Source organism: Ascidia mentula, chromosome 4 (genome assembly GCF_947561715.1).
Source record: "Ascidia mentula chromosome 4, kaAscMent1.1, whole genome shotgun sequence".
NCBI lineage: Eukaryota > Metazoa > Chordata > Ascidiacea > Phlebobranchia > Ascidiidae > Ascidia > Ascidia mentula.
The window spans coordinates 20,246,222-20,269,096 of record NC_138569.1 but is presented as its reverse complement, the minus strand read 5'-3'; the positions used below and the strand labels follow the sequence as shown (position 1 = coordinate 20,269,096).

Genomic DNA, 22,875 nt, shown 5'->3' with positions numbered 1-22,875 from the left:
ACCAGCAATGTGAGTCGTCATCGACACCATAGGGTAAAAACACGTTTGTTATTTTGTGTTATAAAGCAAAACAAAACCATGTATTTGCTGTTTTCCTCTTTGAAACAAGAATATGTTTCTTCGTGAATCGAGAAAAAAATGCAAAACATGTTTTTTTTGTATCGCAAAGCACCAAAAAGTTGTTGGTGCAGACACCAAAGAAGAAGTTGGTTTCGGGGGTGTTACATTACACACAGCATCCTCCACCATGGCAACGGTGTTTGTGAATGGTTTCGTTTGAACATTATCCTGAATAACAAAATAACAATTAAGATATTTGCAAGCATTTGTAAACGTCTTTGTTCGTTTTGTTTTCCTTATTTCTTTTTGTATTTTCACTTCTCTTTCACTTTAGTTCACATGTTTTTCTTTGTTTTCTGTCTCACTCACCTTTTATAATATATTTGTGATTGTTTCGGTTTATTTGATTTTATACGCTCGAGCGATCATGCTTGCCTGGCAAACACGGGCAGTGATGATTGGTCAAGTGCTGACGAGAGAAATAATGAGCGAAAAGCCAGACAGTTCTCTGGTGGTGGCTTGTTGAGAGCACTGTTTTTGTGGGAGATCGAATGATGTATTTGTTGATGAACGCTAGTTGTAGTAAAACGTCATTTTTGTGCAAGTTTTAGAACAAACGTTGTTTTATTTGCACTTTTATCGTTTTATTCTTTTATACTTTTTCTATTTTATTACAAAATGAGCCAGCACCTTGGTCGTGTGACTCCAGGTCTCTGCGATAGGTCGTTAGTGCAGAGTAGCCCAGGCGTTAAAAGTAATAGGGACAGACTAATTTCGGATACACATGTAGCGAACAAGGAACAATAACGCAGCACAAAAACTTGCCTAAAATTTGTGTTGTAAAGCCCAATATAGATAAGTTTAGTCTGCTCTATATTGGTAAAGTGCGTGCGTCATACGAAGGCGACAAAGTTCAAAATTTCATAGGAAACGATATGTTCTGATGTCATTTTCCAGGGAATTAAATAATGGAAATCCCAGTTTGGAAATTTGCCATAATAGGTATTCAAACCGATGTTGCCAATACCACACAGCCAAGCAACTTTGCCGGTCATGCGGCCTTATTTCAAATACATATTGGTCGCTAGGTGACGTTAGTTGTCTACCAAAGCAGAGACAGAAGACAAGCTACTGTGAGATTGGGCGGGCGACTGGCAGCATTGACCAAGCGCCCGACCTATATGCCAAGAAGAAAACCTGATCGGGATTCGTGCTCAGGACATCCTGAGTTCAAATCCCGGTGTGGTAAAAAAAAAAAAAAAAAAAAGCTTTTAGACGACTTTGTTGACCAAACGGCCCAGCAAAGACAAGCGACCTCATTGGTCGAAGCAGTGGCCATCTGTCTGCAGCTTACACAATTCATATTATTGGCTCCACTTTTCTTATCTTATGATTATTGTGACACGGGGCCTGGCGGCACTATTGGTAGAGCTTTGCTTGGCCATAGTGTTTCCATCTTGTTTTCTCCGTAAAGTTGCACCTAGTTTGGTGCCCAACGGATGACGGTGATTGTATAGTCACCACAAAGTGGAAGTCTTTTTTTGACCGTTTGGTCAGCAAAGTCGTCTGAAAGTCACACCAGCTGCACTGATGAGACCTTAGGTTGAAACAGTGGCCATCTGTCTGCAGCTTACACAGGACATATGTAATGTCTTGGTGATCGGCTGGTTTGTTGTCATCAAAAACGACAGTAACAACAGTGTGTGGCACAAAACTGCTGGTTTCTGGTTTTTTTATGAAAAGTATTTCAATCGAATATTCGGATATTAGGCTTATACCCTATGAACAACAGATACAGTTATGAATGGAAGTCTGAACATCCAATGATGACATTTGACTGTCCACATTTCGTTTAATTTCTAATCCAATTGCTGTTTCTCACAACAATTATGACAAACGAACACTTTGGAGCCCTGCCAATCTTCTTCAAATTAAAAGATTTATTTTTGCAACTCGGTAGTCTTTTGTTTTTGTGATTATTGCAGAAGTACATGTATAAACCCATAGCGTTGTTTTCAAAACGAACATTAAATAAAATTATTTTCCCGACGATTCTGCTTTCATTCACGCTGAGATTTTCCCACCGCAATCAATACAAATGAATGAATGGGTTGATAAAGCATGTTCTTTGTCCTTTGTCCTCAGACTCATAATGCGTACCCTACAGGAATTATTGCGTACAAGCGTCGGTGGTTGTTGTGTTGAAATAAGATGCCTCAACAATAGGACAAAAGAGTTTGTTATAAAAAGTTACATGAACGGACTAAACAATTACTTTCTGTCGGGGGTAAATACTGTTGCGGAGTAGAAACTGTTGCTAAATTATTGGTAACTGTTTCTCTGAAAAAGGCAAAAGTTAGATACGAACTGAATCTTCTAGTTACCGGTACTGATAACGTAAATATCTGAATGATTGTTCTTCATTTCAATATCGTGGTGTCACAAGTTGATTGTTGAAATTGTGAAAAATGCTTGGGTGTAGCGCAAATGTAATACGTTACTCATACAGGATGTTAAGCGAGGAAGGGTTTCAAATCCCAAATTAGCAAACATATATGTTTCTGCTGAATAGACTTCTACTTGCAAAGAAATAGGTATCGGAAGTACAGAAAATAAAAAGATGGCAGGTAGGTTCGGCTAATAGTCATATTTGACAGTTCATAAACTTAAGACAATTCTTTTGCCCAATATTGTAGATCAATACACTACAGTCCAGGTTTTGACAAAAACTGGAAACGATGAATTTCAACTTAACGAACCCGGACTGAAAGAGGTTTTGAGCGAGGCATGGGACAAACCTATAGCCATTGTCGCAATATGTGGTGAAAAAAGAAAAGGAAAATCATTTATTCTCAACTTGTTTTTGCGTTATTTGGTTGAGGTAAAAACACCTTTTATTGTTTTGTAAAACATATGAAAAATTTGAACTTATGGACATGTAGAGCAAAGAGTTTATAATTGAAGAACATTTATGTTCCATTGGAAAAAACTGTAGCTAATTGTGGTTGGCCATTTAAACATGAATAAAAATAAAAAAGCATGTATTTCCATTTTTTTCTTGAATATTCCGAAGGGAGTCCCCAGCGGAAAATCATTTCCCATTGGCCGAAAGGAAAAACTTTATTCTGCGTTTGACTGGAGAGGAGGTTCAAAGAGAATTACTGAAGGAATCTGGATTCTCAACAAACCTATCGTAATAAAAACTAAGGATAAGGGAGAGGTACATTACTCTAACGAAAACAACTATTTTGTGTGTTACAGTTATCCTCATAAATTTTGTGTCAACTGGTGGGGGTCTTTAAAGTTTGACATTGGGTGGCAAAGTTTGTCGTCTTTGTTGATTTCCGTTCATTTATGCAGATACCGTTATTTCAAAACTACCCAAAACACATTTTTTATGATGAATAACATTTGCTTATAAGTTTGCTTTGTATTTGATGGACACACAAGGGATGTTCGACAGCCAAACGTCGAAGAAAGAATGTTCTCAGATATTTGCTCTCGCCACTCTCATGAGCTCACACCTCGTGTTGAACCTGATGCGTCAAATACAAGCGAACGATCTCGAATACCTTGACGTAAGTGTCTGTACAAAACATTTCTTGTTCACCGGTTGTGTTATTTGTTTACAGTTCTGGACGCAAACCGCAACGTTTGTCAACAGCGAAGGCTCTGGAGCATTCTTTCAGGTTACATAAACCACATAAAACTATCTTTTTTCAATGCGTGTTGCTTTTAGTTTGGCATTATTTAACATTTTTCCATGTACAGAACCTTCTCTTCCTTGTGCGGGATTTTCCTTATCGGGATTTCGGCTACGGCATTGATGGAGGAAAGCGATATCTTCAGGAGGAACTCAAGGAGTCAGACGATAAAACTACGACAGTAAACGAAAGCATTCGTAACCTGAGAAACGTATTCAAAACCGTCGAAGCGTTTGGAATGCCCCAGCCTGAAAAGAGTGTGACGACACGGAAGGAGGAAGATAAGGCAATAAACCTAGCCAGTGAGAATTGCGTTTTTAAGCTGTAAACGCTACAATGTTTGGTAGTATTGTTTGTGTTTATTTTAAGATGCTGGTAGCCAGTTTTTACAGAAATCACAGGACCTTTTTAAATACTTAAAAACCAACACACCTCTGCTAAACATAAATGGAAGCCCCATGTGCGGTGCTCAGATGTACGACTACGTGGTAGTTTGCTGTAGCAAACTTCTTAGTGACCAAGTCCCTGATCCAATTACTCTTGGGGAGGTAAGAATCACTTGCTTCGCTTTAAAATAATTTTTAACACCAATGCTATGCCAATAACTGTGTTATTTTTAATGTGTGAATGCGTTATTTTTGCTTAGTCCGTCGCAAAATTCAAACTGGAAAAGCTCCTGGAAGAAGAAAAACAAAAATATGAACAAGCATTGAGAGAGGTGAGACTTCAAATTGCAAAGTACTTTTTTCTTGAGCTACAGACAGTGGACACTGTTTCGACCTGTTGGCTTTAATCAGTGCAGATAGTGATGAGCATTGCTTGCAATGTGGTTAACTAACCAGGCCAATGCCTTTCCACGTTGTGGTACTTTGCAGTAACGACTTAATAAGTAGAAAAAGTGTGCACTGTCCGTAGCTTACTGAACATTGATTCATCTTTTGGGGCATGGAAATTGTATTTAATTTGTTTCCTTCAATGCGCCACGTCAGTCTCTGGGTCTATACCTATAGTACTTGGATGAAGCGAGATTAAGCTCGCAAAAGCTCGTGCTAATATAAGTGTTTAATAGTCAGTATCTTATCAAAACACTGCTCCAGCAAGTACTCTAGTTATTTAATTTGTGTGATAGGTGGTCCAAAAATGCGACGGCTGTGGGGATGACCTTTGTGAATATCACCAATGTCAGCTATGTGAGGCTTTATTGAGGTATGACGATGTATCAAAGTTCGAAAGGGCAGGAGTGATCAGCAGTTACAGAAGAATGCTTGAGAAGGACATCGGAGAAATTTTCAATACTTTGTATACCATGCACGAAAAAAATCTGGAGATTAAAGATTCGCAAAATCGGTTGGAGGAAGAAGCGAAAATCGCGAAAGAAACAGAAGCTCAACTAGTGTTAGTGAATGAGAGGCAAGAAAAGGAAATGAAGGTGGCTGCAGAAAAACACGCACAGGAAGCAGATGAGCTGAAGAAAGAGATGGAAGAGAAAGAAAGGAGGATCCGAGAGGCAGAGGAAGAAAAAAAGCGGGAAACTGAAAACGCAAAAATTGCTTTGGAGGAGGCGAAAAGAAAAATAGAAGAAGCTGAAATTTCAAGACAAAATGCTATAATGGAAGCAAGAATTGAAATGGAAAAGGCGAAAAAGGAGTTACAAAAGCAAGTGGATGCAGGTTTAAAAGAAGCGGAGGAAGCCAGGAAAACGATTAAAGAAATGATGGAACGATACAGTCAACAAGAGCAGGACCGCAAAGAAGATGCAGAAAAGAATCGTCAACTATATGAGGAACAACAACGTGCATTCAAAGCACGGGAAGAATCACTAGAAAGGACAATTCAAGACGCACATAAGCAGCAAACTGCTTATTTAGAGCAACTGAAGTTGACAGAAGAAAGGCGAGCGGAAGAGGCAAAAGAATTAAAGAAGCAAAACCGAATACTCCTTCAACACTTAACTGAAAAGAAAGTAAGTTACCCCAAAACTCAAATATTATTTGTAGGCATATAGTTATTAATATTGTAGTTGATTGTAAACCTACCATTTGTCTCGAACCCCTGGTGCAAAGGCAAATGGTATAAGTTCATCTGTTTGTGGCTGTTTTTCCAAAATGCTTTTACTAATGCTTACTTAAACGCTACACTAAATCACTAATCAATTTATTTTTTAGCCAGAAGAAGTGGGTGCGATACGAACATTATGGAAACAACTTTGGTAACTTAAAGGTATGAAGGATTGTATGTACACATGTATTAAAAATTCTTTACCGTGATGTGTGTACGCACATTATAAACACTCTGAATGTTCAAAGATAATCATATATGTTTTTTATTACAGAAACTGATTATTTATCATCAAGTCACAGATAAGAATATATCGGCATCATCATCATCAGTTTCACAATGAAGCCATACTTTTACTTGCGCAAATAATTTCGGCGTCATGTGTTCAAAATTGTTCAGACTGTTGTTTGTTGTAAATATGATTTTTAACATACGAAATGATTCTAAATTAAATGCTTGCTGTGCCTTTTGCTTGCTGTGCTTTTGCCGTGATTTAAAATATAAAAGCCCGTGTTGAAAAAAGAGATCAAATGTCTTTCTTTTGTTCGTAGTTTTGCGAGGGTTTCATATTTCTTTCGGCCAGCTGTAGTCAAAAACTGGGATCGTTAAAGGGTTAGACAAAATATTAGAGGACGAATGTAACTCACGTGTTAAAAAAAAACTTTTTTATTGGTCCCCAAGACCACTGAATTGTGACACGTTGCCAACATCTAATGGAAAAATTGTAGCACCCTTATATTTAAACGGGCGGTTAATCAAATAACATCGAACAAAAGAGACGAAAAAAAGTCATTTTACCAAACTGTTCAAACACAAACGGAAAGAGAGGTAAATGTCGCGTGGGAGCCAGCCTCGTACAGACTTTTTTTGAAAAAAAGGACATGTTTACAGCAAACTGCGATTCGACGCATGTCGAAGAAATCCTGTGAAGAATTCCTGGAGTGTGGTTTACGCAGCTGTAGCTTAAACGCTTAAATATTGAAGTATCCGCATGATGTACAGGTGGAACAAGTCTTACGATTGTCACATAAGGGCAGAAGGCATGGAATAACTTGTTCCAACACAAACTGCACACAAACTGCGTCATAATTTGAACGCTAAATTTTAAAAGCATTGATACGCTATCTGTTACTTATATGCAGGGCACAGTATAAAGGACTAAACTAATAAAGGCGTCTGATACAGACATATGTCAAACCTACATCGAAATTATATTAATTTCGCGACAATGAATAGTCCAGCTCGGTTGCGCCACCTTGCGTTGCGGTGTCACATTGATTTTCGACTGCGTCAAGTTCTGGCATAGGGTGTTTCGAGACATTGTTGCAGTGTTGTCTTCGCATCCATTGTTAGTATTCGGTTGGTGACTAAACAGGCAAGGGTTCGGCTTTATTCGGTTAAAAAGCAGTAGTTCTTTTATTTTTACAAAGTTATACTTTCAGATTACCTCAAAAAATATTCTCCGAATACAGACTACAAGGGTGTTTTAGGTGTTGGCACATTTCTAATGTTTAATAATCGTGCAAATCTTACCAGGAAGACTTAAAAACGTTGTACTCGCGTAATTTGTACCTTTTGCTTGCATAGGTAGCCATTGATATTCTTGCTCTTGGGGTTGAAGCTGTTTCAAAAAAAGATAACATCCGAAAACGAAATTACCAAACCCGAAATTTGAAATTAGGTATTAGCTAAAAACCATTTCAAATTCTTCTCAAAAGACTTCAATAGTTACGTGTTTCTGCTTTCACAAACGTGCGACAAAAGATGATAAACTTATTCACCTGGAAAGTACACCAATCAAAACACGTCTGTTGGTTGTCAGAGCTGGGATCAAAGCCGCAAGTCGATATTGCATAGCAGGAAAAGCTGGCAATCACAATGCACAAAGTGATAGCTGTGATTTCCGCAAATGATAAAAAAAAACGTACTGAAAAGAAAACTTATTATTGCGTCGCAAGCACTTTGCCTTCGTTCCAATTTGAGAAATCATCTATTCATTGTATATTTGTTATACATTTATGCCGATAAGAGGCCAAATTCATCTGATGTTACGTTGAAGCATTTATGCCAACCACTCCAGTGATTTACTCAATATACAGACAAGAAACATTTGAGTTGCTTAATTCGTCGCAAAAGCTTTACAGAACATTCCAAGATATTAAAAATGAAGAACAAAATATCGCCACGCTGACACATGCAATGACAAACAACCAAGCAGTTTTCCACGCGTTTAAGATCAGAAATACTCACAGTTTCATGCACATGGACAGCAGTGAGTGGAAATAAAAGTGAAACCATAATAGCAGCGGATGTCGACATAATAATACAAAGTGCCATGTAACCTTTTACCTAAACAATAAGAAAAAGTTGACTTTAACTTAACCTTTCATTGCAACACAAACCTGCAAATCTATTAAATAGAAAAGAAACAGAAACTTACCTCATGGAGAGAGGCGCTCTTTGTAGCGCATAAATTACCAGGTAATCCAGCGACGCTAATCTGAAAATTTACAATAAGTATCCTATCTTTTACCCAAACTCCACACCACAAACTTTGTCCTTAACTCCATGTACTGCAATGCCACGTAGTTCCTGGGTGGTAAGACACTAAAAGGCCCATTACACCGCGGAAAGAACAAATGTAACCAACCAGAAACTCAAGATATTGAACAAAATAAAAGGACGACCGGTGAGCGAAATTTGAACGGCAGATACTAAAACACAACCATTGATAACATTGTAGTTATTGAAGTAGTTGTAGATGTTGAAAAACAACAAATACATCCTGGCATTTAACACATATAGACTGATACGGCACGTTTACTAATTTGATCACGGTGTAGTTTCTTTGGAACAATTCATTAATTTTAAATTGTTGCAAGTTTACTGATACGAAAGTCGTAGTTCCAAGAAGGAAATAGTGACAAAATACACACTAGCTTAGACGCTATCTAAAAATACCACAAGATATCACGCTATCTGAAGTAATATGACGGGACCAGTTGTTAAAAGCACAGCGAATGATTTAACGTTGGCTTGAGGCGATGTTTATTCAGGCGCCGACAAAGCACACTGCCAGGGCCCTCCAATCAGCAGCAAATCGAGACACATGTGGAGAAAAGCAATCGACGTTTGTCACGGTTCGATAAATACGCAGTAGTCGCTACAGACTGAAAATTTGTCAATATGCGAAGATCTACAACGTTTTTTGCTTAATACAAGAAATACTGGCAACAACAACCACAAGACTGCCCCGTGCAGTTTCAATTAATTTAAAAATAATGCATATTGGGACAGGTAAAAGCTTATTGTGGAGGTGGTTGAGAAACACATTGTGTAGATGGCAGTTCTACGGATTTACTGAGGCCTTGTCTAGGGTTAGCCAATATTTAACTCAATTTGCCTCATTCAGATTTTAATGTCCATCGAAACAATTTAAAGTTTTATGAGAACAAAGAAGGCAAGCAAAGAAATAGCAAAATGGCTTTGCCCGTCACTTTAAACCTGGCAACCAGTTCCGCTAAACATACCTAATGTGGCAGTGGAGACGATGATCACAAGTAACATGTGATTGCTTTACCAGGTTCATTAAACTACAAAGTTTTAATTGCTGTAAGACGGTGGAAGTTCGAGATGTGTTGCACCTTCTTGGGTTAAAGCAGCAGATTGAGCCTCTATTTGCTTGGGATGTTGCATGGGGTTTGGGTTTTGTTGTGGGGAGATTTGCACGGCCATACTTGTGTTAGGATACTGACTTCCACCTTAACACAATAACGTTGCAATGTCTGCATGTTTTCTGGACACCAGAAAAACATTTCCTTGAGCCTGCATCGTTTTAATTATCCTAAAGAAAAGTGAAGGGAACTTATGCTAGTTATGCTGGAACATACCAGGAAATGAACGGACGGGAACTTGTACAAGTTGCTGGTTTGGGTTTGTGGGCTGCACAATGTAGTAAGCTTGACCTTGCGCTTGGTGCTAGAACGAAGAAAGCATAGCAATTATTGAATGTTACTAGTTAAACACAAAAAAATGTTTTACATTCACGTTTGCACTAGATTATAGATATTGAGTTAAATTTGTAAACATAATTTACTAAAATTAAACAACTACATCATTTATCATTTATTGATCAGAAGTACTGTATAAACTCTTCTTTAACTTAATAATCTGTTCTTCTGGCATATATAAAAAACGTAAGTTACGTTTTTTATATGTGACAGAAGAACAGATTATTAAGTTACAATATGCCTGGCAGCAACAGAAACATTAAACTCTTCTTTGTCCACAATCCTTAACCCTAGTGCACGCTGCGAGGGATTGCTGGGTATAGGTTGTATAAAGTGTTTTACATCGGTACCATTATCTATGTTCCGACAGAGAACCTTACAGTGCCACGACAAACGTACCATGAGTATAAAAGCGAATTTCTAAAGGTACCTGGGGAGTGCAACATTCACAGCACATGCAATCCCGGCAGCACGGATCAAAGCCGGATGCCGACATTGCGTAGCATGAGTAACTGGCGCTCACAATGCACAAAATAAAGGCGGAAAATCCAAACACAGCAAGGGTGATTTCAATATTGCTGAGAAGAACGGAGATGTACTAAAAAGATGTTGAGCTGAATGCATGTGAACGTAGAAAAAAGTTATTCAAAACGTGCGATTCGAAATTAAAGAAAAACTTGCAAATGTGATATTTTCCTAATATAGGCATTTGTTGCACGGACTACTTACACCTTCGTTCCAGTGGACGAGAGCAAAGGGAATGGCAAGCGAAAACATGAATGCAGAGAATATTGCCGATACGATCGAAAGAGCCATGTGAGCTTTAATCTGAACAGAATATCAATGTAAGCGCGGAAGAGCAACTATTTACTTAAGTTGCTTCAATTCACAATAAAGAAAGTAGAGCAGAAATTTTCTATAACTTAGTGAAAGCACACACCATGTGTGGTGACGCGCGCTTTCGTCCACTCAGAATACCGAGCAGGCCAGCGATGGTTACCTGTTAAAAAGGTACAACAACTTAAGGTCTGAAGTATATTTTCTAAGTACTCATTCGGGTGCACATACCCAAACTCCACACCATAATCCTTGGCCGATGTATAAATTTGTTTGAGTGTAGTTATATTCCGCTATCCTTTTGTCAAACGCAACTGACAGGCCAATAATACCGAGAAAGGAACATAACAAACCCACCAAAAACTCGGTAATCTGAAAGTAAAAAAATAGGTTTAGATTTTACTTTTGACCATCTCAAGGCAATTATCAGTGCCGGATTAACTAATGGGAAAACAAGGCACGTGCCTTAGGTCCCCCAAAAAATTTTGGCCACCAAAGAACTTCATAGTCAACAACGCCTTCTTAGCAGCAAAAGTTAATTCCTTCACAAACTTTAAAAACTCGCTGGAGTATTTTGTTCTTTGGTGTCTTTACTCTTATTCTTGGTGAGCGCATGCATTTTGCATTTTCAGTCAAATTTTGCCTCGAAGGGTCAATACAGCACTACCAACTACTGTCGTAAACACAATGGTATATGTTCAAAGTTACAACACACTTACCCCCAAACCAAACAATATCTTTTTGTATTGTGGTAGGTTTAGAGAACTGGTCAAAGTGTTTGCTGGATGTAATTGTACCGTTACCGCTTGCTGAGGTTGAACTGTCTGCGCAGTAGTAGTAGCAGCCATCATTTTACCGCTTTTCAGAGAAAACGTCCAAGTAGCAATTTAAATGTTTCTGTTTGTTGCTATCTACACCTACTACCTTGGCTCTTTGATTAAATATTATCACTGATACCCGTTGGATATAATTTTACTATGAAGCATACTCATGGAATACTATACAGCCTAATGTCGCGTTAAGATCAGACTACTACGGAAATAATCACACTATAGCACGTTCACCAGTCACGTTTTCTTACGTACTTAAGATAAATAAGTTAAGCATTAAATTTGGACATTACATCGAATTTATAGCGGCTGTATCAATCAGTTAACAATGTAAACATTTAGCAATGACATTTTCATCTGCTGGATCGTTAGTTTAAAAGCTGTGGAGGTTTAAACACCGGACATGCACTGATCTTTTTGTCAACACCATTTAAAATTAGCCACTTCTGCTGCAGTGAAAATACTTTGCAGCTGTTTTCTGCTACGTCTAGAAGCACGGCTTGTTTGAAAAAAGTTTTAAATATTTGCACTTATCCTGCTTAACGTTTTGTCAAACTGTGGCAAGAATGCCTGTTCAAACTGGTTTTATTATGTTCACGCTTGTATGAATGCTACCACTCAGTGAGTAAGTGACATGTATGCACCCACAGGATGCATAATGTCCTGTCAGGAAATAGTCAATATGTCATATTGTTTCCTGAAATGGATGTTGAACAATTAAATTACCTAAATAGCAAAATCAGAGTAATAACACATAGAAAGAGTCGCATTAAGTGTAAAGTGCACTAAATGTGCAAAACAGCAGCAGCGAAATTGCAACGAAAAGTTAAGGTTGCGTTGGGAAAGACGTTCACAAACATAATACATACGAAAACGGACAGAATCGACGCCTGATCGGAGATATATGTGACACGTTGGCAAGCTTTAAGAGTACAAGAATAATATGGCTTGAACCCACAGCAGTTGGCATACCACACTTAACAAGCCTTGAATGCGAGAATTGCATCAAATCCCTAAAGTAAAAACTGCGACGGTGGAGGGCGCACATGGTTCAACATATTTCTTTCTTGCAGCCGCTCCACCGCCCGAAGGGAATTGTATCGCTGTACATATTTTGCCTTCTTCGTTCCAGACACACTGGGTGGTTCTCCTAAACTGCTCGCCATTCGACTATGCGTATTAAATACTCGCTTAATATACGTCGATAATTGAGTGGAAAAGTTGTTTTTTGACTTTCTATGTATTGATGACATCACGAGTCATGACCGAACCCAATCGTTTTTTCAATTCTTACAACTGCGCCTGTATAGCTAGGTAGGTTAAACAGACCATTTTATCAAAAGCAATGAACAAATGATTGTCGGTGTCGGTTTACACCTAGTTTGGTACCCAATGGGTAATGGTGGCTGTGTAGTCACCACAAAGTGGAACTCTAGCTTCGCTATTTTGTTGACAAAATCGTTGTAAGTCACACCATAGCTGCACTGATGAGACCTATTAGGTCCAAACAGTGCCCCTGTCTGCAGCCCACTGTAAAACAAAACAGTTTATAACATCTTTCAGTTGTATCAAAGGTTGTTAAATTTAATCCGAAATTAGAAGGATGGTTTATGGTATAAATGCAAATCAGGTAATCGTTGAGTCTTGTTTTGTGGTCTGAACTAATCATCTATCTTTTGACATATTCCTATTTGGTGGAACAGGAACCGAAACGATTGAGAGCGATCAAGAGCTGAAGTTACCCGAGAGATATTAAAAGCGCATGAAGCCTCCTTATCAAATGTCGTCATCGTAAAGTTGTCGCCTTTGTTTAAGAGTATTTTGCGCTGTTACGACCAAATGCTCTGCGGTTTTCTCTTCGTTGTACAAACAGCAATTCTACTGTTTGCGGTACATACAGCGTTGTTGCGGAAAAACCACGACTTAGAACCATGGTTTAAGTAGTAACGTAGTTACGCTATGAAAATTTGCGTTTGGCTTGTTTAAATATAAGCCGTACAACTAGAAGCCTCATAATGTCCCATGAAGGAAGCGTAAAACTATATTGTATTTAGCGTAGAAACGAACTTATCATCTCTCTTTTGACATGTCCCTATTTGGTGCAAGCACTCCAAACAGGAACCGAAACGATTGAGACCGCCAAGAGCTAAAGTTACACGGGAGATATTAAAAGCCCATAAAGCCTTCTTATCAAATGCCGTCATCTTAAAGTTGTCGCCTTTGTTTTTTAAGAGTCTTTTGCGCTGTTACGACCAAATGCTCTGCGGAGTTCTCTTCGTTGTACAAACAGCAATTCTACTGTTTGCGGTACATACACCGTTGTTGCGCAAAAACCACGACTTGGAACCATGGTTCAAGTAGTAACGTAGTTACGCTATAAACATTTGCGTTTGGCTTATTTAAATATAAGCGGTACAATTAGAAGCCTCATAATGTCCCATGAAGGAAGCGTAAAACTATACTGTATTTAGCGTGGAAACGAACCAATCATCTATCTTTTGACATGTCCCTATTTGGTGCAAGCACTCCAAACAGGAACCGAAACGATTAAGTGCGATCAAGAGCTGAAGATACACGAGAGATATCGAAAATCCTTATCAAATGCCGTCATCGTAAAGCTGTCGCCTTCTCTCTGTATGGAGAGTGTCTACGCGATGTTAGCATTGGAGAGAAATGGTCTGGTCGCGGTATCCTTTCTGTTGTGAGATACAAAGAAGCCATTATTACGATTTGCTCATAACATAGGCTCATGATTACAAGCATATCATAGCCACCGAAAGTATTGAAAATGCGAGTGTTTGTCTGTGCAGCTTGTGAAAACATTATCTCATAAGGAATGATATTATAATATTACATATCAGTTTAAGCTGAGTGTTTTGATAAGCTAATAGAATTGGATGTCGAATATACTTGATTGCGGAGCAAGCGAGATTAATTTCGGTTCCTTTTCGCCAGCTTGTCACGAGGGAATTGCGATTGCGACAAAGCAGTGCAAAACTTTGGTTTTGGTTCCTCTTTGGTGTGGAATGTGCTTGCCACCTTTCAGCTGATACTATCGTCATGTGATTCTGAAGCTTTATGTGTCCTGGACAGAGTTAGTTCTTCGTACATTCGTTCTCGTTTTGGTTACAGCAAGTATTTTGCATGACTTTCAGATATTAGTTAGTAACTGACCGAATAACTGTACTCAGACGCAAATAAATCTTGGGATCATGGCAAACGGTGAGTTGTTTTATTTTACTCAAGCAAATACAACTAGTTAAACATTATCTATAAGATAGCATATAAACGTGGATATGTTTTGACTTTAAATTTCAGAAAAAAGAGAATCTTTGTCAATAATGTCCAAAGGAAAAGGCGGTGTTTTCCAGTTGGAGGAATCTGCTTTAAAAAAAGCTCTGCACCATGCATGGAATAAGCCGGTAGCTGTTATTGCAGTATGCGGAGACAAACGCAAGGGCAAGTCGTTCATTTTGAACATGTTTCTGCGATATCTGCAACAGGTACGATTTTGTTACCCCTATAGTAAGGACAAATACTGCAGACCGGACAGTTTGAAACAGTGCGTGTTTCACTCTATCTGCAGCTCTCAAATATTATGTTGTTTTTGCACATATAAAGGACAAATACCTTGTACAATTTTACTGTCTTAAATGACTGCATGCGAAAACTGTATGTATTAAATCAAGACTGGATCTGGAAAAGAGCAAATAAGTTCGATGAACCCACTTCGTTGGGTCGGAAAAGAACTTCACCCCGCGTTTGAATGGAGGGGTGGAAGCAAAAGAAACACAGAAGGGATTTGGATACTGGATCGTCCTCTCATGATTGATACTCCAGATGGAGAGGTGCTGTAGTGTCACGGATTATTTAATCATCAACAGTTTTCCGAATTAAATATTTTTTAAGGTTGCATTGTATTTGATGGACACACAAGGGATGTTCGACAGCCAAACGTCGAAGAAAGAATGTTCTCAGATATTTGCTCTCGCCACTCTCATGAGCTCACACCTTGTGTTTAACCTGATGCGTCAAATACAAGCGAACGACCTCGAATACCTTGACGTAAGTGATATACCGTTGATAACAAGAGATTCGCACTAATGGTTTGTTGTTTGATGGCTAATCAAACTATCCTTTCAGTTTTGGACACAAACCGCAAAATACGTGGAAAGTGGAACATCCGAAGCGTTTTTTCAGGTAACTTGTGGTGATGAATTCTGCTTTTCGATCCAACGACACAACAGAAGCAGTTTAATGTGTTGACCTTCAAACGTTGCAGGCCATGTGTAGTTGTATGTGACCGCTTGATAAATGTTACTTCGTGGTTCTTATTGCTCAAGATTATACACTGATAATATTTTTCAATAGAGCCTACTTTTCCTGTTAAGAGATTTTTCTTTTTCTGACTACGGATTTGGGTTGGAGGCTGGAGAAAGATATTTAAATGAGGAGTTTACCGAGTCACATGACAAGGACAAAGCTGTAAACGAAAATATAAACAACCTCAAAAATGTGTTCTTCAACGTTTCGGCGTTTGGAATGCCTGAACCCGAAAGGACAGTGACGAACAGGAAAGAAGAAGATTTACCAATTAACTTGCAAAGTAATTCACCAGACCAAGCTAACACTTACTGGCTTTGAATAGCATACTTTAATGTTTTTCAGCGGCTGGAAAGGATTTCCTAAAGTCTGCCACCGATTTGTTCAAATGCCTAAAAAGTGACATCAGTCCACTGCAGTTAAATGGAAATGCTATGACAGGCTCAGAATTGTTCGACTACGTGGTTAATTGCTGCAAAAGTTTGTTCAGTGACCATATACCCGACCCTTACACCTTAAGCGAGGTAATATTTGTACTGGTTGCTTTAATCGTCAGTTTTGTATCAGAATCGTTTTGTGTCTCAGTCGGTGTCTATGTTTCAATTGAGAAGTTTGGTGGACAGAGAAAAGGCGACTTACGAAAGCACAATGCAAAATGTAAGTATATATTAACATTTTCGAGGTGTAGCAATTCTATTACTGGGTTTACTCCAATACTTTTGTTTACTCTAGATGCTGGAAAACTTCAAGGGCAACATGCTTGAAGTGCTCAACATGCACACAAAATTGCTTAAAGAATCTCTTGAGAAATTTGACAACACGTCAAAGTTTGGAAGAGAAGAAGTGATTTTGGATTACAGAAGTATGCTGGAGCTTGGAATCATGGAGTCCTATCAGGTCTTTTCTTCATACCATGAGAAAAAGTTACAACTGAAAGATTCGGAGAACAAGCGAGAGGAAGAAGCAAGAATCGCAAAAGAACGACAGAATCAATTAAAGAAGCTTGTTGGGAACCAGGAGAAACAGATGAAAGAGGCCGCCGCAAAGCATGCAAAAGACGCAGAAGATTTAAGGAAGTGCATTGAAGAACAGGAACAACGTTTCAAAGAATTGGAACAAACAAGAAAACGCGAAGCAGAAGAGGCGCGCAAACAACTCGAAGATCAGCAGAGGTTGTATAAAGAGGCCGAAATCGCCAGGAAAAAGGATGCAGCAGAAGCAGCCGCCCGTCTCAACGAGCAAAAACGACAAATTCAAAAAATGACGGATGACCATTCTAAGGAGGCTGAAGAAGCGAGGAAACGATACGCAGAACAAGAAGAACGGTTTCGGGAACAGGAAGAAGAGCGTAAGAGAGAGTCCGAGGAGGCACGCAGACGATTCGAAGAGCAACAGATGGAATTTAAGCGGATGGAAGAGATGCGACAAAGAGAGGCGGAGGAAGCAAAGACACTGGCTGAAAAGCAATGGGAGCAACTGCAGGAACTGGAGGAAAAACGTAACAAAGACGCAAAAGAGAATCGGGAGATGATGGACAAACAGCTCGAAACTATGAGAATGGAAATGGAAAAACAAAAAAGGGACATGGAGGTAAAGTTATGATATGAACTTATATTTCATTCAGGAGCTAATTGGTTCCGTTTACGATTGTTGCAGACGGAAAATGTCGGAAACGGAATCGGAAAAGCTGTTGGTTGGTTGGTTGGAAAATTCCTCGGTGGAAAATAAACGCTTATGTGTCTCACAGTGTTTTTGATGTGTACATTGATTCACGTTTTAGCGCATTTTGATCCAGTACGACTTGGTTCCTCATTCTGTGGTTACTTTGTTGTATGTAAATATTGCTACAATTCTGTATTGGTACACTGTCTTTGCCTTGTGATAATTTGGTATCTTTTGCTAAATTAACAACTTCATAATTATCAGACAGATGTTATGCAGCGGAATGTTTATTATTTTGTTGTTTCGCTAGCAACCAAAGATTGATATGATCTGTTTGTTGTTATCTTCGGCTTCTGCTTCGAAAAATACACTTTGAACGGTGTTGTACAAATTGGTGCTAAGGCGTCATATCTCCACCTCCATTAAATCAAGTTTCGATATCCAAACAATCGATAGGCAAACTTCAATAAAGGGAAATAAAAAAGCAATTGGGATTTTGCAAGAAAGGTATTTGCAGAAACTCGTTGGTTTACCCCAGGTCTGTGTAGCCTATGGTCCACTGTTGGTTACAGCATCTTCTCAGGGACTTCATCAAACCTTGCTGTGTATCTCCCCATGCAATAATATATTTTTTTAATTTCGAGGAATATTATGCCCCCTACTTAAGTCACCAGAACGAGAAGTCGCTATAGGCAAACAAGCGGAACAGTCGCCAGGTACAGAATTGCAAAAGTCCTTGAAAGCAGTGCACCCGAAAATAAAAAAACGTACTAAAAATTCCATATCACTTGTGGCCTACAAACAGCAGTAAATAAACGATATTGATTTCAGGCCTTGCATTTTCACAGTTTACCATGGGTGGTTTAATTACCCATCCAATCTCGAGTTTGCTTTTATGTCCCTTTGCTAACGGCAGCAGTTGTTTTAGAATCGTTAGGGCGATTGTATATACCTTTAAAGGATTGTTTCATAAACTGTCACGAGATACCACGTGACGTATTTTCGCACATGGGCGAATTGCGCATGCGGCGCACAAACATTCAGTCACATGACTATCTTGGTTCCTCCCGTATCGCCGTCGCTCTTTGGCGAAACAGCGGTTTCAGTTCCTTTCATTGAGAGTGTTGGTTCCTCTTGTCAGCCTTTAAGAGTCGCTGCGAAATCATTCCAAGCGGCCAGACGTGTGTTAACAAGCGTGGTAAGGAGAAATATACACTTGGCGACACCATAGCTAAGCGCTTTCGTGTTTTGCAGAGGATTTTTTTGCTAGCAATATTTTACATGCTGCCCAGTCTTGTAAAGCATCTGTAGAAATGGAAGGTAAGTGCACATTTTAAACCTATGTTGTTGTTACCTTCGATTAAAGCAAGTTTTTGTTCGCAGACGAATACGATACTGTTCAGGTGCTCGTGAAGGGCCCGGATGATGTATTAGAGCTCAACACATTAGGACTTAAAACAGTTTTAAAGAAGACCTGGGACAAACCGGTTGCTCTAATAGCTATATGTGGCGATAAACGAAAAGGAAAGTCGTTCATTCTTAACATGTTTTTGCAGTTCCTTGTCAAGGTGAGCATGTTGGTTCGTATTTACGTTACTCTACAATTGGTTTGGGGGCAGAGAAGTGTCAAGAACAAGCTTTACAACTATTTTTTTCAAAAAAACACGTGTTCAGGGATTGCCGAAGAAATCTACGTTGTCGTACATGTGGGGCAGCAAAGTAGGTCTGCATGCAGCGTTTGATTGGAGAGGAGGCCCGAAGCGAAACACTGAAGGAATATGGATTTTAAACCGACCTATTATGGTGAACACATCGAATGGCCAAGTGAGTCATTAAATTTTAAACATAAGCAGACTAACGAGAAAGTAGTGTATCAATATTTACTATCTGACAATAGATGGCTTTTGATGCGCCTCTTTGACAAAAGCCCATGGTCACCACCTAGCGTATTATTGCTTGATTGTTATATGTACAGCATTTTTCATGTGTCATATAGAAATTCGTTACTTGTTGTTCTTGCAACATTTGCTTTGGTTCGAGGTGGCTTTATTACTCATAGACACACAATAATGCATAACATTTGCTTGTTAGGTTGCATTGTATTTGATGGACACACAAGGGATGTTCGACAGCCAAACGTCGAAGAAGGAATGTTCTCAGATATTTGCTCTCGCCACTCTCATGAGCTCACACCTCGTGTTCAACCTGATGCGTCAAATACAAGCGAACGACCTCGAATACCTTGACGTAAGTGATGTACCGTTTATACCAGTGGTTCCCAAAGTGGGCGCCTGAGCCCCCCTGGGGGAGTTTGCAATCGTATTATCCTTTCAGTTTTGGACACAAACTGCAAAATACGTAGAAAGTGGAACATTTTCTCTTATAGCGTAAGTCTGTGTTTCCCAACCGGTGGTACGTTTACCACTAGTGGTATGTATAACCGCATTCCAGGTGGTACGCGAGCACCTTTCCGTAATTTTCTCAGCTCTTACTTGGTGGAACGTGCGTTCAGCGCATTCACCACTTTTTTAGATGGAAAAGAAATCGTCTTGATATCGACAATTGAGGAGACTTACGATTGTTTTTGTCCGACATGAAACCTTGTATTGAGAAATTGGTGTCATTGCACTAACCTCACTCATCGCAATAATTTACAAGCAACAAATATATTCGTTGTGTTTTTTGTCTGTTCTGTTTGGCGTTGTTAAATGACTAAGGTGTTTGGGAGGCGGTACAGAAAAAAAGAGAAATACTGATTTATACCAAGAGATTCACACACTTGGTTTGTTGTTTGTTTGTTAATCCAAGTATCTTTTGTGCTACTGGCAACCACATCCTAATTATGAAACATCCTACAGAGTAGAGTTGTTTAGAATACCTGACCGTGATGTGTTTCCTTACCGTGGTATTTTTACAGAAAGGTACAAAAAAAACAGGCTATTTGTCATGTATTCTTTGTACGTGCAACTGTGATATATGGAGAAAGTTGGGGGGTACTCTCTTCACCATAAATGACCTTAATGATTATTTCGTACGTGACTAATACACCAGTATTTTTTACTGTTACAGTTTTGGACACAGACAGCGAAATACGTGAACAGCGGAGCAGACGAAGCGTTTTTTCAGGTTTGTGATTCGTTTTGTTTAGCACATCTATGACCTTGAACATTTTGTCGATCCCCACCAGAATTTGCTTTTCCTGATACGGGATTTCCCTTTTCCTGATTACGGGTTTGGAATCCAAGCAGGGGAACGTTATCTTCAGGAAGAACTCAAAGAGTCGGACGACAAAACTGCGTCGGTGAACGAAAATATCCGTAATTTGAGACATGTTTTTACCTCTGTAAAAGCGTTTGGAATGCCGACCCCCGACAAAAGCGTGACGTCACGGAAGGAGGAAGACAAGCCAATCGATTTAGGCTGTAACAACATACGTAATACTGCTAATAATCTTATACTCATTAACTGGCTATTTCTTTACTGTACAGCCGCCGGAAATCAATTTCTGCAACACGCCGGAGATCTGTTCAAGTACCTGCAATCCAATCTTACTCCACTTGATTTAAATGGAAAGCCAATGAATGGGGAACAGCTCTTCGATTATGTTTCGACTTGTTGTGACAATCTTCTAAGTGATCAAGTTCCAGATCCTTATACACTCAGTGAGGTATAGTAAGACATGGAAGGACTTGAGAATAAAAAAACTGTATTGCATTTAAAGATAATTAAAGGGTAAAAAATGATTTTATTTTCATATGTAACAAGTTGAAACGGTTTTGGGGTTGTACCAACTGATAATTTGATGTATTTCAGTCCGTCGCAAAGTTTCAACTGGGAAAACTGATGGAACAAGAAAAGAAACAGTACGAAAGTGACATGAAAAACGTTAGTATGCAGAACTTTTTTTAAAAGCCTTTATTGAGAATATTAATTGTAATAATTGCAAACAGACTTTGGAAACTTTCACTGGCTCGCTGGCAGATCTGTATCAATACCACCAACTCCTTCTTCTTGAAACACTGGGTAGATTTGACAACATCTCCAAGTTTGGAAGAGGGGATGTGATTGTTGATTACCGAAACATGCTAGAGATCGATATCGCCGAAATTTACGACGCAATGTCCTCGTATTATGCCAAGAAGTTGGAGCTGCAAGACTCGGAAAACAGACGGGAAGACGAAGCGAAGATTGCCAAGCATCGCGAAGACCTATTGAGCGGAATGATGAAGAAGCAAGAGGAGCAAATGAAAGAAGCGGCGGAGCAACATGCTAAAGAGGCGATGGAAATGAAGAGACGTCTTGAAGAGCAGGAAAGAAGATTTCAAGAAGCAGAGGAAAAGAGACAACAGGATGCAGAGGATCAAAAAAGGCTATTGGAGGAACAACAGCGATTGTACAAAGAAGCTGAGATTGCCAGAAAGAGAGAAGCAGCGGAGGCAAAACTTCGGTTTCAGGAGCAAAAACAAGAAATTCGTCGAATGGCAGATGACAACTCGCAACAAGCGGAAGAAGCAAAAAAGCAGTTTAAGGAAATGGAGGCGCGATACAGAATACAGGAGGAAAATCGCAAACAGGAGGCTGAACGTGATCGCCAACGCTACGAAGATCAAAAAGAAGCATTCAAACAACAGCAAGAAGCCAGAGAAAGAGACTCACAGGCTGCGAGACAGCAGCAACAAAAGATGTTCGATGCGATTAAGGCTCAAGACGATCGCCGTTATGAGGATGCAAAAGCAGCAAGGGAGCGCACCGAAAAAAGTCTCGAATTGATGCGTCAACAAATGAATCAAATGAATAAGGTTAGTTGTTTTTTTTTATTTTGTTGTTTTTGCTGAATTATTGTTGTTTTGATTTCGCAAATTTTGAGTTTTTTATGTTTTTTTTTAATTTTGTTTACACATGTTCTTTCTCGCAGAGAAGAAAGAACGACGGTTGCGTCATTTCGTAAGAAGCCTTAACACACGTCGGCTTGTTGCTGATTATGTGTCAACTTACTGCGTTGTTTGATTTGCTTAAAATTTCGTTTATGTTTGAAATAATTGTACATACTTTTTTGTGTTTTTGCAATTGCATTTATTTGCTTTTGGAATTATCATAGCATCGATTAATAATTATTACTAAAATGCAAACGGACAATCGATGCTCTTTAACACCTTGCAAATATTTTGAAAACAATTATAACACAGGTTTATCTTTTATGTAACTTAACAGTTTCCTTGTTACGTGTATGTACTCTAACGCATTATTAATGACGTGCATTTGACAAAGAAATGCCTATTATTATCACTAAAGTCGTTTGCGCTACATACCGCAAGGTGTCGCCCAAACCACAGTACTAAAAACAGCTGATCGACCTTCTAATAAATATCACTTTATGGTGGCAATGGCTTT

The 22,875-nt window shown here is 39.0% G+C and overlaps 3 protein-coding genes across 6 annotated transcripts; 2 read left to right on the top strand and 1 right to left on the bottom strand.

The window, feature by feature from the left end:
- Positions 1–2,567: 2,567 nt before the first annotated feature.
- Positions 2,568–6,223, top strand: LOC145899554 (atlastin-3-like). 2 transcript variants are annotated; one of them, XM_082988397.1, is made up of 11 exons: positions 2,568–2,687; positions 2,757–2,941; positions 3,134–3,280; positions 3,483–3,638; positions 3,693–3,749; positions 3,832–4,066; positions 4,134–4,312; positions 4,411–4,482; positions 4,894–5,727; positions 5,930–5,984; positions 6,097–6,222. In XM_082988397.1, the coding sequence occupies exons 1-10, from the start codon at positions 2,681–2,683 to the stop codon at positions 5,975–5,977; spliced, it is 1,920 nt and encodes a 639-aa protein (XP_082844523.1). In that variant the 5' UTR covers positions 2,568–2,680; the 3' UTR covers positions 5,978–5,984; positions 6,097–6,222. The 2 variants fall into 2 exon arrangements, with proteins under 2 accessions (XP_082844523.1, XP_082844524.1); XM_082988398.1 differs by lacking the exons at positions 2,568–2,687; positions 2,757–2,941 and having other exon boundaries at positions 3,179–3,280; positions 3,511–3,638; positions 6,097–6,223.
- Positions 6,224–7,062: 839 nt separating this feature from the next.
- LOC145898900 (uncharacterized) lies at positions 7,063–11,595 on the bottom strand. 3 transcript variants are annotated; one of them, XM_082987552.1, is made up of 10 exons: positions 11,389–11,595; positions 10,901–11,041; positions 10,773–10,832; positions 10,562–10,660; positions 10,263–10,430; positions 9,713–9,800; positions 8,073–9,583; positions 7,604–7,688; positions 7,395–7,443; positions 7,063–7,189 (listed from the first exon to the last, which is right to left on the bottom strand). In XM_082987552.1, the coding sequence occupies exons 1-7, from the start codon at positions 11,518–11,520 to the stop codon at positions 9,426–9,428; spliced, it is 846 nt and encodes a 281-aa protein (XP_082843678.1). In that variant the 5' UTR covers positions 11,521–11,595; the 3' UTR covers positions 7,063–7,189; positions 7,395–7,443; positions 7,604–7,688; positions 8,073–9,425. The 3 variants fall into 3 exon arrangements, with proteins under 3 accessions (XP_082843678.1, XP_082843681.1, XP_082843679.1); XM_082987555.1 differs by lacking the exons at positions 7,063–7,189; positions 7,395–7,443; positions 7,604–7,688 and adding an exon at positions 7,692–7,749 and having other exon boundaries at positions 8,073–8,171; positions 8,263–9,583; XM_082987553.1 differs by lacking the exons at positions 7,063–7,189; positions 7,395–7,443; positions 7,604–7,688 and adding an exon at positions 7,692–7,749.
- A 2,983-nt stretch (positions 11,596–14,578) lies between these two features.
- LOC145898279 (uncharacterized) lies at positions 14,579–22,858 on the top strand. The gene is made up of 20 exons (XM_082986710.1): positions 14,579–14,721; positions 14,818–15,002; positions 15,189–15,347; positions 15,409–15,564; positions 15,643–15,699; positions 15,871–16,105; positions 16,168–16,346; positions 16,408–16,479; positions 16,555–17,412; positions 18,607–18,682; positions 18,739–18,804; positions 18,868–19,052; positions 19,159–19,308; positions 19,576–19,731; positions 20,554–20,610; positions 20,672–20,906; positions 20,973–21,151; positions 21,298–21,369; positions 21,435–22,283; positions 22,400–22,858. The coding sequence occupies exons 1-20, from the start codon at positions 14,712–14,714 to the stop codon at positions 22,430–22,432; spliced, it is 3,969 nt and encodes a 1,322-aa protein (XP_082842836.1). The 5' UTR covers positions 14,579–14,711; the 3' UTR covers positions 22,433–22,858.
- The last annotated feature ends 17 nt before the right edge of the window (positions 22,859–22,875 follow it).

Coding starts and splice junctions, on each gene's coding strand:
- LOC145899554 (XM_082988397.1), top strand. Junction 2,942..3,133: donor TTTTGCGTTATTTGGTTGAG/GTAAAAACACCT, acceptor AATATTCCGAAG/GGAGTCCCCAGCGGAAAATC. Junction 4,067..4,133: donor TAAGGCAATAAACCTAGCCA/GTGAGAATTGCG, acceptor GTTTATTTTAAG/ATGCTGGTAGCCAGTTTTTA.
- LOC145898900 (XM_082987552.1), bottom strand. CDS start 11,520: ATGATGGCTGCTACTACTACTGCGCAGACAGTTCAACCTCAGCAAGCG. Junction 10,431..10,561: donor TCGTCCACTGGAACGAAGGT/GTAAGTAGTCCG, acceptor ACATCTTTTTAG/TACATCTCCGTTCTTCTCAG. Junction 9,801..10,262: donor GTGAATGTTGCACTCCCCAG/GTACCTTTAGAA, acceptor TCTTCGTTCTAG/CACCAAGCGCAAGGTCAAGC.
- LOC145898279 (XM_082986710.1), top strand. Junction 16,347..16,407: donor ACCCTTACACCTTAAGCGAG/GTAATATTTGTA, acceptor TTTGTGTCTCAG/TCGGTGTCTATGTTTCAATT. Junction 16,480..16,554: donor ACGAAAGCACAATGCAAAAT/GTAAGTATATAT, acceptor TGTTTACTCTAG/ATGCTGGAAAACTTCAAGGG.